Raw genomic sequence first — 17158 nt, forward strand, 5'->3', positions numbered from 1 at the left:
TGTGTCTCCTCTGAGTGTCGGTATGCGTTTCTCTTTCCTCCTAGTTGTAGGACTTCCACTCAGCCAGCGTTCCTGTGGTTCTGGGTGATGTCCGTTCAGTCTTTTAGTTTCACTTTTGAAATGGTTGTTCAAGGCAGCAAACTCCGGCGTTAACCTATGCCGCCATCTTGGTTCCCCTGATCTATTAAAACGTTTCTTACATCCCCTTATATTGGCTGGGCTGCAAAAACATTTGTTGTGGGCCACATGCGGCAAGTGGGCCATGAGTTTGACATGCTTGTAGTAGATGTTTTGTGTGACCCAGATGTTTTGTGTGACCTAGACTCTCAGGTCTCCTGGGCTGGGAGTTCTAGGGCAGCCTCCTACTTGAGATCTATTAAAACGTTTCTTACATCCCCTTATATTGGCTGGGCTGCAAAAATATTTGTTGTGGGCCACATGCGGCAAGTGGGCCATGAGTTTGACATGCTTGTAGTAGATGTTTTGTGTGACCCAGATGTTTTGTGTGACCTAGACTCTCAGGTCTCCTGGGCTGGGAGTTCTAGGGCAGCCTCCTACTTGAGATATTTAGGTTCTCCCGATGTAGTTGGGTCTGGAATGTTATTTTCCTGTTCATGGATGCAGTCTCCTCTCAGGGTATCTGATTATGTGGCTCACTCCCTATGCCAACCGTTGTGGAGGCGCTGACTGAACAACACAAAATACAATATGACAAGACACGATACAGAAGGAACAGAACACAAATGTAGACAAGACATCTATAACCCCAATAAAGGGACCACCACAGAAAGGAGTTTGGAAATAGAAAAGAGAGAAAGAATGATAGCAAGGAGAAAAGAAAAGACTATGGGTTGAGAACACAACAAAACAAACAAATAAACCGAAAAACACCCAGAAAAAAGAGGGGTCAGAATCCATAGATGCAGAGCTTAAATAAAGAAAACAAGGTTGAGGAATTGGATGAATAGAGCAAGGACCTATTTAGAATAGAGAAGGGAGAAAAGAAATGAGAGGACAAGAAGAAAAAATTTAAAAATTTTTCTTTTTTCTCTCTTTTTGAAAAGGAGAATAGAGGAGAGAGTAGATAAGCCTATATTTAGGAAGTGAAACAAGTTAAAAATTAGGGAAGAAAAGAGCAAGAGAAGAGAAAATAAAGGAAAAAATTGATTAGTGAAAAGAAAGGAAAGAGAAGGGGAAATGGAGTAGGAGCAGGGAAGAGGAAATCAGATATACGAATAAACCAACAGACACTAGAATACTAAGACATCAATAAAGTAGATAAAGACTTCCCATTTTTAAAAGGGGTGGAAAAGAAAGGAAAGAGAAAAACTAAAATGGGGATAGGAGAAGAAACACAGGAGGAAAGAAAGAGAAATGAGGAAGAAAATGGTGCAAAAAAAGTAAAATATAAAATAAGATAAAATGAAAAATAAAAAAATTTTAATAATAAAAATTTAAAAATAAGAAAGTGAGTGTCATTTGCTTTGCCGAGTTGTAACGCCCCGCGGGAGCTGGTGTAGGACCCCACTCTTCCGTTCTGTCTGCTAATTCTGGGCTCCCTGTTGGGTACTTAGGTGCTGGCCTCTGTCAGTCACTTCCTTTTGGCCTTTAGCGCCCTGTTGAAGCTCCAAGCGATCCAGGGGTCCTCTGCTTATGTCTGTCCCCCAGGCCTTGCTGAGAGCAGGTGAGGCCAATCTGCCCTCTGCCTGTCTGCCAGCTGTCAGTCTTAGTCACTCAGGTGTCTGTTTCTGACAGGGCTTCAGGCAGGGTTGGTGCTGTTTCACTTTCAGGGAGTAAGATGGGTGTTTTTTCCTGACCCACAGCTACTCCTCCATGAGTGGCCCAAAATATTACTCTGGCCTTAGTTGGTCAGAGATCCTTGTATGGAGACCAATGGGGCTGGCTGGCAACCTGGAGTTTTTATCAGTCCGGTTCCTGGAATAGCAGGGCATTCAGCCCCTCTCCCATCCAGTCACTGAGGGCTCTTTGGGGCTATTCAGAGCCTTTGTTTCCTTTGCTCAAAATACAAGCAGGGTGTGGCAGGCTGTGTCACCTGCCTTGAGGCTGCTGGGAGCGGCTAGCTCTTCTGGGGAGAAATGGCCACTTCGGTTTGGAAGCTTGAGAATGTCCCAATGCAGGATTCTTGGCCACGTCTCCCCGCCCTACTTCCTGCGCCAGCCTCTCCTCAGTCATCTCAAGTCTGTGCCTTTGCCGCTGTCCCTGTGCTGAAGCCACGGGGGCATGTCTGCAATCGAAAAGTCCTGTGTTCGGGGTTTAGCGAATAAAAGCAAGGACAAAACAACCATGAGACTGTAAATTTCTCTCTCCCCAGCATCTCACTGCTCGGGCTGCCTTTCGGACACCATTCGAGGGGCAGCCTTTTGCAGCTATGGTCTTAGGTACAGCTCCCCCAGCCACCAGCAATCCTGTGGCTTTTCCTTTCCACGGTTGGATGTTATGCCTGTGGCCAAGGGATGTGGCTTTGGTGCACTGCAGCTAGCTTCCTCCTCACCCTCTCGGCCTGCTGGCCGGCTGTCCCTCTCTAGCCCAGATCCCCGTTCCTACCATTCTTCGGGTGTCCTCTGCCCGTCCTTGTAAATTGTCTTCTCCGCTGTGTCTAATTTGTTAATTCCAGGTGGCTGTTCTCCGATTTAGTTGTTTTACGAGTCTGGCTCCAGGACGAGGTAGCCGACACAACTGCCTATTTGGGACGCCATTTTCTCTCCTCCTCTCTAAAAACCACCATCCCATTTCAGAGATAAGGAAACTGAGGCCTGTGGAGAGCCATGGCAGATGCAGCATTCAGGGATCCTCAGACCTCCCAGCTCAGCCCTGACCCCTCGTCCTGCCTTTCTCCACAGGCTCTGAGTCCAAGCCATGTGTCCAGCCTTTTGACCCTGGGGCTGCAGCCTTGACCACCAACAGCAGCAGTGGATCCTGGAGACCTGAGCACCTGGAGTTCTTCTCCACCATGGGGGATGAGCAGGCAGGTGTCTGACCACTGAGACAGGCAGAAGCAAAGGCACCAGGACCAGCAAGTACACTTCATTTAGCACCCGCGTGTCACCAGGCACTTTGTGTGCATTATTATCTCAGGGGACCTCATTACACCTTGGCAAATTAGTTATTATCCCATGTTACAGATGGCAAAACTGGAATCATTTCTGGAACAAGAGGGAAAGGGAAGGATGGGAGGGAGGAAAGGTGGACAGAGAGATGAATGGGTGGATGGACAGATGGACAATGTATGGAAGGAAGAAAGGAAGGAAGGAAGGAAAAAAGAAAGGAGGGAGGGAGAGGGGAGGGGAGGGGAAGAAGAAAGAAAGAAAGAAAGAAAGAAAGAAAGAAAGAAAGAAAGAAAGGAAGGAAGGGATGGGGAGGGGAGGGAAGGAAGGAAGAAAAGAAGGACAGAGGGATGGATGATGGATGGACAGATGGACAATGTATGGATGGATGAAAGGAAGGAAGGAAAGAAAGAAGGAAGGGATGAAGGGGGAGGGAAGGGAAGGAAGTGGGGGAAGGAAGGAAGGAAGGACAGATAGACATGGTATGTATGGATGGATGGATGGATGGAAGGGTGATTAGGTGGGTGAGTGGGTATGCAGAAGGATGGATGTAAAGAGAAGAAAAAGCTCACGTGGGAGCTCCGAGCTAGAGCAGCCCTGCAGAGTGGTCTCAAGCCGGGCTGAGATGGCCAAGTTACTATAATCACACATCAGTCAGTTGTAGCCTGTGGGCTTCTCAGGAAAGGGTGTGATTTCCCAGAGGCTGACAGCCGGCAGCCATCTACTGACAGTCTCCACAACATCTGGGGCAGCATGTCCTCCCTGAAGGGGGATCTGGGTGGCATTTTACACTGCCCACTACTCTAAGGAAGGGCATTCTATGTATCCACCTCCCTCATCTTGTCTAATAAAAGAGAAACATGCAAATTGACCGTACCTCTGCTACACCCACAAGCCACACCCACCAGCCAATCAGGAGCAAATATGCAAATTAACCCAACTAAGATGGCCATGGAGCTGGAGCGAGCAGGAGGTTTGGGTTGCCCACAGCAATGGAGGAAGCCAAGCTTCCCACCTGCCCTGCCGGCCCTGAGCTCCGCTCAAGGCTACAAAGTTTCAATTATAGAAGATAAATAAATCCCAGATACCTACTTCCAGCCTGGGAGTGTGGCCAGCCTGAAAACAGCCATCAGCCCCTCACCCAGGCTGGCCAAACACCCCAGTGGGGACCCCCACCCTGATCCGGGACACCCCTCAGGGCAAACCAGCCAACCCCACCCACACACCAGGCCTTTATCCTATATAATAAAAGGGTAATATGCATATTGACCCTAAGACCAGAATGACCACTGGACCAATCACTATGAGGCACACTGACCACCTCTTGGTTCATTTCCCTGGCCAGGCCCAATCCCCCGGGGAGCGGGCTTAAGCCAGCAGGTGGACATCCCCTGAGGGGTCCCAGACTGTGAGAGAGCATAGGCTGGGCTGAGGGATGCCCTCAAGTGCACAAACTTTTGTGCACCGGGCCTCTAGTCCTATATAATAAAAGCCTAATATGCAAATTGTCCCCTCGGCCAAGAGTTTGACCGAACGTTCCACCAGGGGGTGGGGCCAACCTCCTGCATCCCCTCCCCCACCACCAGTCCCGCCCCAATCAGCCCCCATCCAGACCGGCTGGCCGGACCCCACCCATGCACGAATTCGTGCACTGGGCCTCTAGTTTTATGTAAAAGAACACTAGGGCCAAGCAGGGAACTCTTTGGCCCAAGAGTCAGGGATGATATAGGATAAACAAAAGTAGGACAGAGATGCAAATTGAGTTATGGCTCCTTCCAGGATTCCGGACCTCTTGAGTAGGAGCCATGGGCTGCAGACAGTCAGGCCAACAAGATGGTGAGGGAGAAACTGTGTGCCTGGGGAAGCAGTGAGCACTCAGCTTTGCAGGGAGGCTCTGCACCCAACACCTCAAATAAACCCCTCCCCCTGTGTCCCAGCCATTGGCACTCAATCACCATAGCTGGAGGCAAGGGAAGCAATTGTCCTTGCCCCTCCTTCCTAATACAAAATTACACCCCACCCCACCCTGCCAGCCCTGTGAGTGCTGCACTGCACAGCCCTCAGTTCTGTCCACATCTCTCCCTCCTTCTCCAGGCCCCTGGCAGAGGTCACCATAACCACTCTCCCAGGTGATCTGCACAGGTGTCCTCACTGCTCCACCAGCTTCTGTCTTGCGCCCTTACACCCCCTGCCAAGCCCATCTTGGCTCTGCATCTTGCATGATCTTTCCAAAGGCAATCGCAATCCCTAACCTCCCTACCACCACTGGTTGGAGCTTAAAGATTAAATCCTTAGTCGGCCTACCAGGCCTCCTGGTGCAGCCCCATCCCCCTCCCTCCACACCTCCAGCCATCAGGAACGCTTCTCTGGCCAGTTGTTGGGAGGTACTGTGAGCTCTCAGGCTGTGGGCTTCTGAACATCCTGGGTTTTGTTGCCTGAAATGCCCTCACCACAGCCTCTGCCTACCCAACTCCTGTTCATTCCTCAGGGCTTCACTGGCTGTCACTTCCTCTAGAAAGCTGGCCTTGACTGATTGATTGATTGATTGATTGAATTTTTACATTTTGTAGGACTTTTTATTGACACTCTGTGAACTGATAAGATGTAAATCATTTTAAGATATATGGAACTTGGTCCTGGCCGGTGTGGCTCAGTTGGTTGGTGTTGTCCCCTGTATCAAAGGGTTGCTTGTTCGATTCCTGGTCAGGGCATATGCCCAGGTTGCGGGTTCACAGGAGGCAACCAATTGATGTTTCTCTCTCTCTCTCTCTCTCTCTCTCTCTCTCTCTCTCCCCCCCCTTCCTCTCTCTCTAAAAGTCAATTTTAAAAAAAATAGGTAAGTAAATAAAATGTATGAAACTTGACTGATATGGTCAGTTAAAGAAATAATTTATATGTCATGTGGAGACTATTTCATGTGGTTGGAACTAGGGTTTTTTGGTTTAGTTTTGGCTGTAGAAGCTGTCTAAAGATTATCTAACATTTTTTAACTAAGTTGCAGTTAGTAGGTCTTCACGCCAATGATTACCCTGGGGTTTGTACTTTTCAAAAAGAGATTTTTCTAAGTAAAATTCCAATCTAGAATTCCTGCTCCTCCAGACTGGGTCAGGGGGCTCCCTTCAGTCCTTCCCCCGCCCACTTCCTGGAACATCACAGATTATAATTGCTGGATTTAATCCCCAGTGTTCCCCAGTCCGCTCCAGGCAGCCAGGGACTGTGTGACTTGCCCAGAGAAAGGGCCCTGACTCCTGAAATATGAAACTGGGAATATAAAAACAGTAACCAACCTAGTACCTGCTTCCATCAATCGAGCACATGCAATGTGTAAACCTCATCTCATGTTACCTCAGAGCCATCTGACTAGAAGGCAATATTCCACCCATTTTAGAGATGAGAAAACTGAGGTCCATAGGAATTGACCGTGGGGACACTGAGCCGGCTACGAGAGCCATGCCGGGACTGCAGACCTGGAGTAAGGCCTATATACCCGGCTGCCGTGCAAGAACCATCTGCCCTGGTATTTATTTGCTATTTTATTTAAAACCGATTCCCTTTTGCCACGGCGAGATGGTACAGGGACACAAGATGCATGAAGTCGCTTTGGTGTGCTCCTGTCCCTAATAGAAAAGCAGAAAACAACTCCGTACATTGTTGAAGACATGTGTGTCGGTGCGCTGTTTAATCTGCACGCAGTAAGCCCGTCTGCAGGGGTCCCGGGGGTATCTCGCCTCCAGGTCTGAATGGGGAGCCCATTCCCCAAGGCTTTCCGTGGTCCAGAGAGCGGAAGCCTGAGCCCGTTACAGTGATTAGTCAGAGGCCTGGCAAGGCCCCTGGGGCCAGCTCACACTTGTTCTCACGCAGGGAATGTTGGAGGAAAGGTGTACGTCCCTAGTGAAGCCCCTGCCTGTTCCTCTAGCAGTGTACCTGCTGCAGGGAGCGGGCACCCTGTGCCCCCAGCCCGCCACCCCCAGCTCCGGCCGGCTGCCCGCTGCTGCCTCCTGTGAGGGACACCAGATGCAAGAGAGGGAGAGTCCCGGCCCAGGCCAGGAGGCTGTCCTGACATGTTTATATTTGTAGGAGGATGAAGACCAGAGCCACAGGGACACGTTTGGGGCAGCGGGCGAGGAGGAAGGAGATCACAGAAGCTGTGCAGGCACCAAGGATGGGACTTGAGGTCTGAAAGGAGGCCGCTGCCCAGGTCCCAGGAGGGCCAGGCATTTGGACAGAGACTAAAGAAGGGACCCTGGTGTGCACAGGACAGAGAGCAGGACTGGAGGCAGAGAAGGAGCAGCCGGGGAGGTGGGAGGGAAGCAGCCATGGGCACAGAGGAGAGATGCCGGCAGAAAGGAGGCCTGGGAAACAGTGTGGCAGGTCCTTGAAAAACCAAAAATGCAATGACCACGTGCCCCAGCAAGTCCACTTCTGACTATCTACCCAAAAATAGTGAAAGCAGGGACTCAAACATCCTGGCACACCCGTGTTCAAAGCAGCATTATCCTCAACAGCCAAAACGTGGAGGCAACCCAAGCTCCCACCAGCGGATGATGGATGTGCACAATGTGCTCTGTTTACACCCATACCGTGTGGCCCATCCATACAACAGACTGTTACTCAGCCTTAAAAAGGAATGGAATTCTGGCACAGGCTAGAATGCAGATACACCTGGAAAACATTAGGTTCGAGGAAATAAATCAGACACAAAAGGATAAGTATCATGTGGCTTCAGTTATAGGAGGTCCCTCGGGGAGTCCGAGCCACAGAGACGGGGGAGTAAAGGTCCCCAGGGGTCGGGAGGGGCGAGTGGGGAAGGGGAGTTAGTGTTGGATGGAGACAGGGTTTCTATTCGGGAGGATGAAAGCTCTGGAGAAGGATGGTGGTGACATGGTGTGAACGCACTTAATCCCACTGAACTGTAAACTTACAAATGGTAGAAACTGGTAAATTTTCTTGTGTATATTTTGCCATAATACAAAGAATGACAAGGGAGAGGTCAGACTGTGGAGAGCTCCAAGTGGGTGCGGTCAGGAGACAAGGCCAGGCCTGCAGGACTCTCCCTTATTCCAAGGCCAGTGTGGCCACCGCCGCTGCCTCCTGCAGCCAAGATCCTCAGCTGACCAAGAGCCTGGCTTTCGGTGAGCGGGTATTTTTCCACTTCAAGTTGGAAACGTCCCCACACCAAGATCAGCAGCAATTCCTCTGTGCTCCCTCACCTGGTGAAAAGACAGGCCGTGCCCAGCGCTCCCGGGGTAGGGTTGCAAGGTTGCACAAATAAAATTACAGGACACCCAGTTGGATTTAAATGTCAACCACTGCAACATCTGGGATCTACCTATACTAAAAATGTATTTGTTGTTTAAATTCAAATTTAACCAGGTGTCCTGTATTTTATCTAGTAATCCTATCCTGGGGCCCTCCTGCAGAATTCATGCAGGGGGACACCTTCAGGCCACCCATTGGGGCAGTCCATCAAGGGCTTCCTGAGATCACATAGTGCCCGAGGCAGGAGAGGCCCACCCACCCACTTACCTACGAACACTGATCTGGAGACAGTCCTAACGAAGGCCGGGAAAGGGACAGAGGGACACCTTACCTAACCTCAAGGGGTCGGGATAATAGCCTGGAGGGTGTGCCAAAATTGGGTTTTGAAGGATGGGTAGGAGTTCACCAGGCTGACTCTAAGTGGGCTGGGAGGAAAGGGTCTCCAAGAAGAAGAAAAGGCAGGTGTCCTGGCTGGGAAAATTGACAAACAGAATGACTGGGAGGAGGGGGAGCAGGGCAAAGGAAGTGGGGGGAAGGAGTAGAGAGCAGCGGGTAAGGAAGGAACATAGAGCCGGATCCAGACAGACCTGAGTCCGAGCCTAGCTCGACTGTTTATGGACTGCGCGGCTCTGGGTCAGTCCTTTCTCCGCCCTGCCGCTTTGTCTCCTGACCCGGAACATACTGCCCCCTGGTGGCGCTGCTGTGGGATACACATCTGCGTGTCTGGTGTCTAACCCGGCCTGGCATGTGCTGCCTCCTGCGGGGGAGGGAACCTGAGGCTACCCAGGGGCCAGCAGCAGGGGGCGCTGACCCCGGAGCCTTCCGTGCTGCGCTGAGGAGCTGCCGGAGGACACGGCAGCGGAGGACTGACCGCTCAGACGTCCCGAGTCCTCTCCGGTAGGAGGGGCAGAAATGAGGAGCTGAGCCAGGAGGGTGCAGGGTCTCGTCCCGTGATTCCTTAAATGTTGAGAATTTGTTCATGAATCTCCTTGCATCACTTCTGAGTTGCTTTAACAATTACATTAAAATATTATCTTGATTCCTGAGCTTTGCCCCCGCCCCCCCTTCAGTTCTGCGCCTGAGGCAGATGCCTCGCTTGCCTCACCCTAGTCGCAGCTTGGCAGGGAGATTTAGGGTCCAGGAGAAGTGTGAGCCCAGACAGCCCTGCGAGGAGGAGCCTGCACGCGCAGCAAGGGCAGCCCTCCTCTGTGTGGCGCTTGCCAGGCGGCATGTGCAGCCTTGGTCTTCCCTGAGCCTTACCGTGAGCGGGTGAGCGGGCAGGGCAGGGCTACTGAAGACAATGGGTCCAACGGGAGCTCAGAGGGAGGTGGAAGCCCCGGCTTCCGGCCCCTTTGCGGGGGATAAAGCTTGAAGGCCAGGTGAGCCAGAGGCCTGAGGGACTGCCTCCATCCCAGCCCACCCGCCCTGAGAAGGCGCTGAGCTCACGTGGGACAGGAGGGGTACGGGCAGGTCTGGGTCTTGGCCTCTGCTGCCTGCAGCCAATGCGCTCTTCTCCCACCACCTGCAGGAGGAAGCTGGTCCTGGGCAGCTCCGGGAAAGCACAGAGGACCTCAGCCTGGACTGGGGGGCCCTGCAGGGCAGCCAGTATCTCCAGGACCTGGGCCTTGAGGCCCCTGCCCACCGCCAGCCTGGAGCGGCCAGGGACAGTGACCCCCCAAGCGAAGCAGCAGGAAGCGGCTCATCCTGCTCCAGCTCAGCTGGACCCCAGGGCCTACGTCGGAGATGCAGCTGGGCGAGGTCCCGCAGCTGCTCGGACGGCTGCCAGAGGTTGGTGCCGCCACTGAGCCGCCCATGACACCCTCCCAGGACCAGGGGTGTCCGCACCGGCAGAGGCAGCCCCTCCCAAGGCACACATGCATGCCCACACACAGATCCACGTGCCTGGAAAGCACGTGCTGAGTGTGTACAAGCCCCAAACGACACTGTGCATACACACCGCAGGCAGGTGCGATCCCAGGTGTGCACACTTGCCCGGGCACACTAGGTGCACCGCTGCCCACGTCACCCCCAGGCTCGCACATTCACTCGCTCTCACCCACACCTATAGGCCTACATGTCCGACTTGCAGGGCAGTGGCACATGCATGCTCAAAGCCACCGATGCACTTGGAATCAAGACACATATTACCCTAGCCAGTTTGGCTCAGTGGGTAGAGTCTGCAGACTGAAGAGTCCCAGGTTCGATTCCGGTCAAGGGCACATGCCCGGGTTGTGGGCTCCATTCCCAGTGTGGGGTGTGCTGGAGGCAGCCAATCAATGATTCCCTCTCATCATTGATTCTCTCTCTCTCCCTCTCCCTTTCTCTCTGAAATCAATAATAATTTTTTTTTAAGACACATAGGAGTGCTCGACTCCACACACACCACAGTGGCAGCCCTAAACAGTGGAGGCAGGTGCTTTAGCCACCCCCACCCAACCCCTCCAGCCCTCTCACCCCAAACAGAAAGCCAGTCCATGTAAAAATGGGGTGTCTGTGATGCACAGGCAGCTTCAGCAAATCCACCAACCTGGGCCCTCCCTCTCCCCCTCCTCCTCTGATATGGGGAAATTGAACCCCTCTATGACCCAGAGGGGTCATCTGCGGGTCCTCCCAAACCCCCAGATTCTGGAGCTGGTGGAGTGGCAGCAGGTGGAGACCTGCTGAGCCCTGAATCCAGCCCTTCTCCCCCCAGGTTCAGCCTGGACTCCTCCGCTGTGAGTGAGGGGCCCTGTCTCCCTCGGGCGCTGGCGACCCTTGCCCTGAACCTTCCTGGGGAGAGTCTGCAGGCCTGGACTAAAGAGTGTCTCTCCGGGGGCAGGACCCCAGCGAAGCCCCCAGGCAAGGTGGGTGCAGCCTGCGGCCACCTGGACAGTAACGCTCTGGGCCCAGGAGCCGTGCCGTGGGCGGGAAGGGGGCCTCACCCCTGGGACTGACCTGCATGGCTGGGCGGTCGGTGCTGGAGCCCACGACGGGGGAGTCTCAGCCCTGAGGTCGCAGCCCAGGCCTGAGTTCCTCCCTGCGGAGGGTCCACAGCAGGGATCCTTGGCCAGAAGTGCAGCCAAAAAAAATGGATCTGGGACTCCAGCCCACAGCCCGGGAGAGAAGCCTGGCCCCTTTGCCCTGACTCTGACCTGCAGACCTACTGGTCCTGGAACCTGCACTCACAGTTTCAGGGCCCGGCAGGGGAACTGCCGCGCGTCTCTGGGAGGGTGAGGCTCCAGCGTCTGGCTGCAGGGAGACCCCTGCCCTGTGCCTGGGGCGCCTGCGTGTAGAGGCTGGGGCCGAGCCCTTGATCGAGAGCCTTCCTGCAGCCTCTGGGCCGCCGGCTTAGCGAGCTGCTCGTCCCGCTCCTTCCCTGCAGGAAGGTGACGGCCTGGAGGAGAGAGTGAGGTCCCAGTCGGTTCCCGTGACCTTGGATGAGGTCAGCGCCCTGGAAAGCTCTCGGGCTTTGGAGGTGCCCACTCAAGCTGCCCAAGGTAGCCCGGCCTGGGGTTTCCCTCTCGGGCCAAGCAGGGCAGTGGGGCTTGTGGAGGTCCTGGGGGAGGGGTTCCAGAGAGCGGAGAGCCTCCAGCATCTGCCCCTCCCCCAGGGGTCTGGAGCCCCCACCACTGCCATGGCCTCCCCTCCCTTCTTGTTCTGACTCTGTCTCTTTTGTTGCCTCCCTGCCGGCCTCAGACAAGCTCTGGGTCCTGAGAGTGTGTCTCTGGTGTCAGGCAGACCTGCAGGCTGCACCCAGACCCACCACTTTCTGACCAGCCTCAGCCCCTGCAGCCTTCTGCACAAACTGAGACACAGTGTCCCTCCTTAGGGCCACTGGGGGTTCACACACACACACACACACACACACACGCACACACACACACACACACACGCAAAGCACTTAGCACATCCTAAGCTCTTGTGAAAAGCTGGGGATACCTCCCTCCCTGCTCTTCCCTCTCGCCGCCTCTCCTCCTGAGAGCGGTGAGGCCCCTCTGGCCGACCTCAGTTCTGCAGGGGAGGGTCCCAGGGAGCCCACTGCAGGGCGGGCTCCTCAGTCTCTCTGCAGGGAGCGGGCGGGGCTCCTCACGCCTGTGCTTCCTGATGCTGGGCTACTTCCAGGCCTGGAGCCACCAGTGCTGGAGGGTCTGGAAAAGGACCACGTGGAACCAGATCATGTGTGAGTGTCTGCCCCATGCGGGGAGGAAGCCCAGGGGCCAGCCGAGGGGTCCAGGCTGTGGGGGGCGGGGTGCAGGTTTCAGCATTGCCGGCAGTAAGTGACCGGCAGCCACGGTGCCTCTCAGTCCCCCATGATCTCACCTTCTCCCCCACCCCTCCTTCTCCCAGCGGGGGGGACCCAGGCCCCTCAGAGAGGTTCCCACAGGCCTCAGGAGGGGGCCGGGCTCCTGGCTAGGGTCTGCTTCAGGACCCAAGGCAGGTGCGGCCATCCCCGCTCCTCTCGGGGATAGGTCTGTAATCTGGGACAACTATGGGCTCTTTTATTCCCACCCCAGGCTGATGGTCCAGCAGGTACTGCAAGAACTTCGACAGTACCATGGGTAAGTGGAAGGGAGACAGGCAGGGAACAGGGGTGGGAGGACAGGTGTGGGGCAGACAGGGACTAGACGGGTATGGGGGACAAGTGTGGGGGAGGACAGCTGTAGTGGATGGTTGTGTAGAAGTGTGGGGAACACAGGTTTGGAGGAAGAGGTTGGAGGACAGATGTGGAGGGACAGGTATAAGAGCCCAGATGTGGGAGTAAACAGGTGTGGGAAACAGGCTGCAGAGAAGACGGGAGGAATGGGGACAGGACAGGGAAGGGAGGCAGTGGGAGGGGAGGCAGTAGGGAGGGGAAGAGAGCAGGGCCGTGGTGGGGAGGAGGGAGCCGCACTGGCCCATGAAGCCTCTGTGCGATGGGAACAGATGCATCTCCCGCAAACACTGCCTCCCCGGGCGTGGCCTGCCTCCTGTCAGAACATATGCCCCAATGGCCACACAGGCCGGCTCACATGTGGAGGAAGGGTGGGCTCTGGGACCATGGCGGCGGGCGCACACCAACCACAGACACCTGAGGGGGAGGGGCTGCTGACCCGCTGTCTGCCCCTCTGGTCCTGCAGGGCTCAGCAGAGGGCTCACTTGTCCGTCAGTCCCAGAGAAGCCCCCTCGAACCTCACCTGGTTTGAGTTCTTGTCCGAGTGAGTAGCAGAGCTGCTGCAGGCGGGGCTGCGGGTGGGGCTGGGGGAGCCCAGCCCTGGGTTCGCACAGCGTGTCCTGGGGTCCTCGGTGCCTGGCCTGGGCTGGGGGCAGGAGCTGGGTCCCCCTCCTCTCACTGGAACCACCAAGGGCAACAGCAGGGGTGAGGGTGGGCTCCTCATGCACCTGCGGTGGGAGGGAGGACTTCCTGGAGGAGGTGACAGCTTGAGCTGGGTTCTGGGGGAAGGGTCGGGTTCGCCAGTCCCCGGATCGGAGGATGGGAAGGGAAAATGGTGCCTTCTGGACTGGGGACCGGTGTCAGGTGGGGCTGGGAGGAGGGACAGTGGAGGAAGTCAGCAGGGCCAGGTCACCTCTGCTAAGCTAAGGCCATAGCTGCCTAGTGACTGGGACAGGCAGGGTGCAGACTGGAGGTACAGAATCCCCTCCAGGGAATAGATTCTGCCCAGCTGGGCTAGTTTGTCGTTGACCTAAAAGTGTTTATTAAATAAAGATGTGCCAGGGGGCCATGGCAGTGATGCGGGGAGGGAAGGAGAGCTGGGTTTGAAGAAATCCCGCAGGAAGAATGGGCAGGATTTATAGGCTCGTTCGATCTGGAGGTGGGGAGGGGCGGGTCAGAGGGAGGAGGCACAGATGGCAGAGCCAAGATTTCCAGCCCAGGCCCATCAAGGGACCTCAAGCTTGAGACCATGTTGCTTGACCCCCTGCAAACCCAATCCTATGGTTCCTGGAACATTGCAAACAGCAAAACACTCAAATGTTTGATGAGTGAGAGAAGAAGGGAGAGAAGGAGGGAGAGTTGGGGACCATGGAAGAGGGGAAACAGAAGGAGGAGGCCACAGGGAGATGGATGCAGGTAGATTCCAGGAGCGGCGTGCAGGCCTGGCTCAGAACGGCCTCTGACCCTGCTGCCCGCCCTCATCCATCTTCCCACCCCTCAGGAGCGAGGATGGAGCCAGCAAGATGGAGAGGAGTGACAGGGGCACCATCAGGGCGAAGTGCAGACTCAGCTCACTGCGCAGTCGAGTCACCAGGCACAAGGACAAGGTGAGGGGCAGGACACGGGCCCCCTCTGCCTTCCTCGGCCTGTCAGAGTGCCCCGGCCCTGGAGCCCTGTGGTTCCGGGTAGGCCTGGATACACAGGCATCCTAAGGCTCTCCTCTGTCCCCCACAGGGGAAAAGCCCTGTCCAGCTGAAGGACAAGGATCAGGATGCTCGAGAGAGAAAGGAATGTGTCGCTGGCCACCAACTGCCGCGAGGAGCCGTCTCCAGCCACTCCCACTGCCCCCTGTGCAGCCAGCCCCTTCTCAGCTCTGGTAAGTGGGTGGCCCAGCCTACCCCTTGGATGGTGGCCACTTTCTCTACTTTTCTAATCGCGCTGTGGCCGCCTTCGCTCTTTGCACTCTTGTCCGATTTCGCCCAAGCCAAGGGCGGGCTGGCCCTGGCTCCCTGGAGAGCACCAGGACCGGTCCCCAAGGGCAGGGGCCGTTTGGTTAGCGAGGGGCCCAAAAAATTCCCTTTTAAGTTTCACTTTTATTATTGCAAAATCCTCTTGCAAAATGTGGACTCGGGCAGGGTGTTTGTTAGCAAGGGCTGCACCGCAAAGTCCCACACCCCGTGTGGCATATGTCTCTCACAGCTCCTCCTGAGGGCACTGGGCACGGGCCAGTCCAGGTCTCTCCTCGCGTCTGGCAGTTACTTGGCCCGTGGCTGCAGAACTGCAGGCCTCACGTGGTGTCTCCCCTGCGTGCGTGTCTGTTTCCCAATGTGCCCTTTCTGATAAGGACACTAGTCAGCTGTATTGCACTATTGTGACCTCATCTGAACTAACTACGTCAGCAATGACCCCATTTCCAAATAAGGCCACCTTCTGAGATACTGGGGGGATCAGGACTGGAACCTATGAATGGCGGGGTGTTACCAGAAAGGGGACCGGCTCTGAGTGGGTCTGCCTAGGGCCAGCTGGGACTGTGCGGGTTCTCGACTTCATGCAGGAAATATTTCACAACAGGAGTCCAGGTGACGATGAGGGAGCATTATTAACACTGGGGGCAGTGAGACAAAGGGCTTAGCGTAGAAGGAGCAACAGAGAGCCTAGGCTGGGCTGCCCTAGCTCTCTGGGAAGTCAGAGAAAAGGGGGCCTTGGGGACAGGTTCGGAGATTAGCCCGGGACGAGCTGCTGCTGCCCATTGCTCCCCAGGTTGCAAGTCTCATGGGGCCCCTTAGAGTTTTGGAGATGCACACCTGTGGGGGAAGAAGTGGGGAGGAGGGAAGAGGGGGTGGCGGGGGCTGCTCCCCGAGGAGGAGCATGTGTTGGCTCATTTGTCTTGAGGCTTCGAGATGGAGACTCTTCCCAAAACGGTAAGACAGCTGCCCAGGTGCAGGGCCTCGGACCCGGGCAGATTCTGAGGCTCTGACCTTCTGGGAGGCTTTCACCCCGTGTCTGTGGTGGGCAGACAGCCTGTGGTGGGTTAACTGGCTTCTCACAGTGGGGCCAGTACCCGTCCCTGTCATATTTTACTAACAGCCCCGGTGTCTTAAGAGGCCTGGTAGCGTGAGGCCGCATCCCTTAAGAAAGAAATGAGCCCAGCCCGCGTTTCTGGGTTCAAATTCTATTTCCAGCAAGTTTCCAAGATCAGGTTACAAACCCTTTTATTCTCTGAACACCTGTGCCTTTGAGGCTGTTCTCTATCGGCTATACCTGTGGGAGAAGCAGTAGTGACAGGCAGTAACATTTGTGTGAATTACCCCAAGCTAGCTGCGGGTTAGGGCAGGACTTCCCACCCAGCAAGGCAGCCCGGGCAGAACTGCTGCTCGGGGCTCCGCCCGCAGCAACAGAGCAGAGGGCGGGCTACACTGCGGGGCAGCTTTTCTGGGTGACTTTTCTCTGTCCGGGAATTCTCTGTTGCCTCCTCCCCCCACCCCTGGTGTCCAGCCAGGAGGTCCGAGGGGTGCCTTGGCTGGGGAACTCACAGGGGGCTGCGGGCCACCCTAAGTCCCAGGCTAGGGGCACAGGCTAGGGGCACGGGGTCTGACTGCCCCTCCTGGGCCTAAGCAGGCTGGGGTGGGGGTGGGGGCGCTTGGGGTTTCACACCCCAGGGGTAAATTTCAAAGAATAGCAAGTGTGCCCCGCGGGCTCTTCACATTTGGGCAGTGAGCCTTTTCCTAAGTCCCCGGCCTGGAGCCGGGGTTTCAGGCCCCTCCCAGTGCTTAAAGATGCTGGGGAGCCACTCTTCAGTTCCCTCCCCCCGGGCCCCGGGGGTCAGGAGCCAGCGATCACTGGGAGCCCACTGTCAGATTCTGGGAGCCCACTGTCAGATTCGGTGCACCTGGCTGCCAGCAGTGCAAGGCTGACAGGAAATGGACCAGGACAGGAGAGAGAGGGTCAAGAGTGACAACCCACTCCCTACCGCCCCCCCACCCCCCGGCCTACCCCCAGAGCAGGCAAGATGCAGGCCAGAACTGCTGCAGGAACACAGGATGCCATCAGCTTCTATTTCTTCTGCTATTTTATCTTCCAAGGGCTGGTTTGGAGGCTGCAAATGGGCTTCTTGAGTACCAGGGAGATGACAGTGGCAGGGAGGGGTGTTCTCCACGTGTCCCACACGTCCGTCTCCCAGTCACACCCCATTGTGGGGGGCACT

The 17158-nt window shown here is 55.6% G+C and overlaps 1 protein-coding gene and 1 long non-coding RNA gene across 2 annotated transcripts in view; both read left to right on the forward strand.

Annotated features, from left to right (window-relative positions):
* LOC107184926 overlaps positions 1-3017 on the forward strand; it is a 23658-nt gene extending 20641 nt beyond the window's left edge. The window contains exon 2 of the long non-coding RNA XR_001515826.1: positions 2862-3017. This is a non-coding gene — a long non-coding RNA (uncharacterized LOC107184926). The remainder of the gene's footprint in view (positions 1-2861) is intronic.
* Positions 3018-6515: 3498 nt separating this feature from the next.
* The window catches only part of ARHGEF18 (Rho/Rac guanine nucleotide exchange factor 18), a 74297-nt gene continuing 63654 nt past the window's right edge, over positions 6516-17158 (forward strand). The window contains exons 1-10 of the mRNA XM_015571526.1: positions 6516-6537; positions 6982-7065; positions 9824-10112; positions 11017-11167; positions 11686-11800; positions 12426-12483; positions 12818-12862; positions 13421-13498; positions 14456-14561; positions 14689-14830. Of these exons, the coding sequence (XP_015427012.1) occupies positions 6516-6537; positions 6982-7065; positions 9824-10112; positions 11017-11167; positions 11686-11800; positions 12426-12483; positions 12818-12862; positions 13421-13498; positions 14456-14561; positions 14689-14830 (1090 nt within the window). The remainder of the gene's footprint in view (positions 6538-6981; positions 7066-9823; positions 10113-11016; positions 11168-11685; positions 11801-12425; positions 12484-12817; positions 12863-13420; positions 13499-14455; positions 14562-14688; positions 14831-17158) is intronic.

This window comes from Myotis davidii, unplaced genomic scaffold, assembly GCF_000327345.1.
Source record: "Myotis davidii unplaced genomic scaffold, ASM32734v1 scaffold648, whole genome shotgun sequence".
Taxonomy (NCBI): domain Eukaryota; kingdom Metazoa; phylum Chordata; class Mammalia; order Chiroptera; family Vespertilionidae; genus Myotis; species Myotis davidii.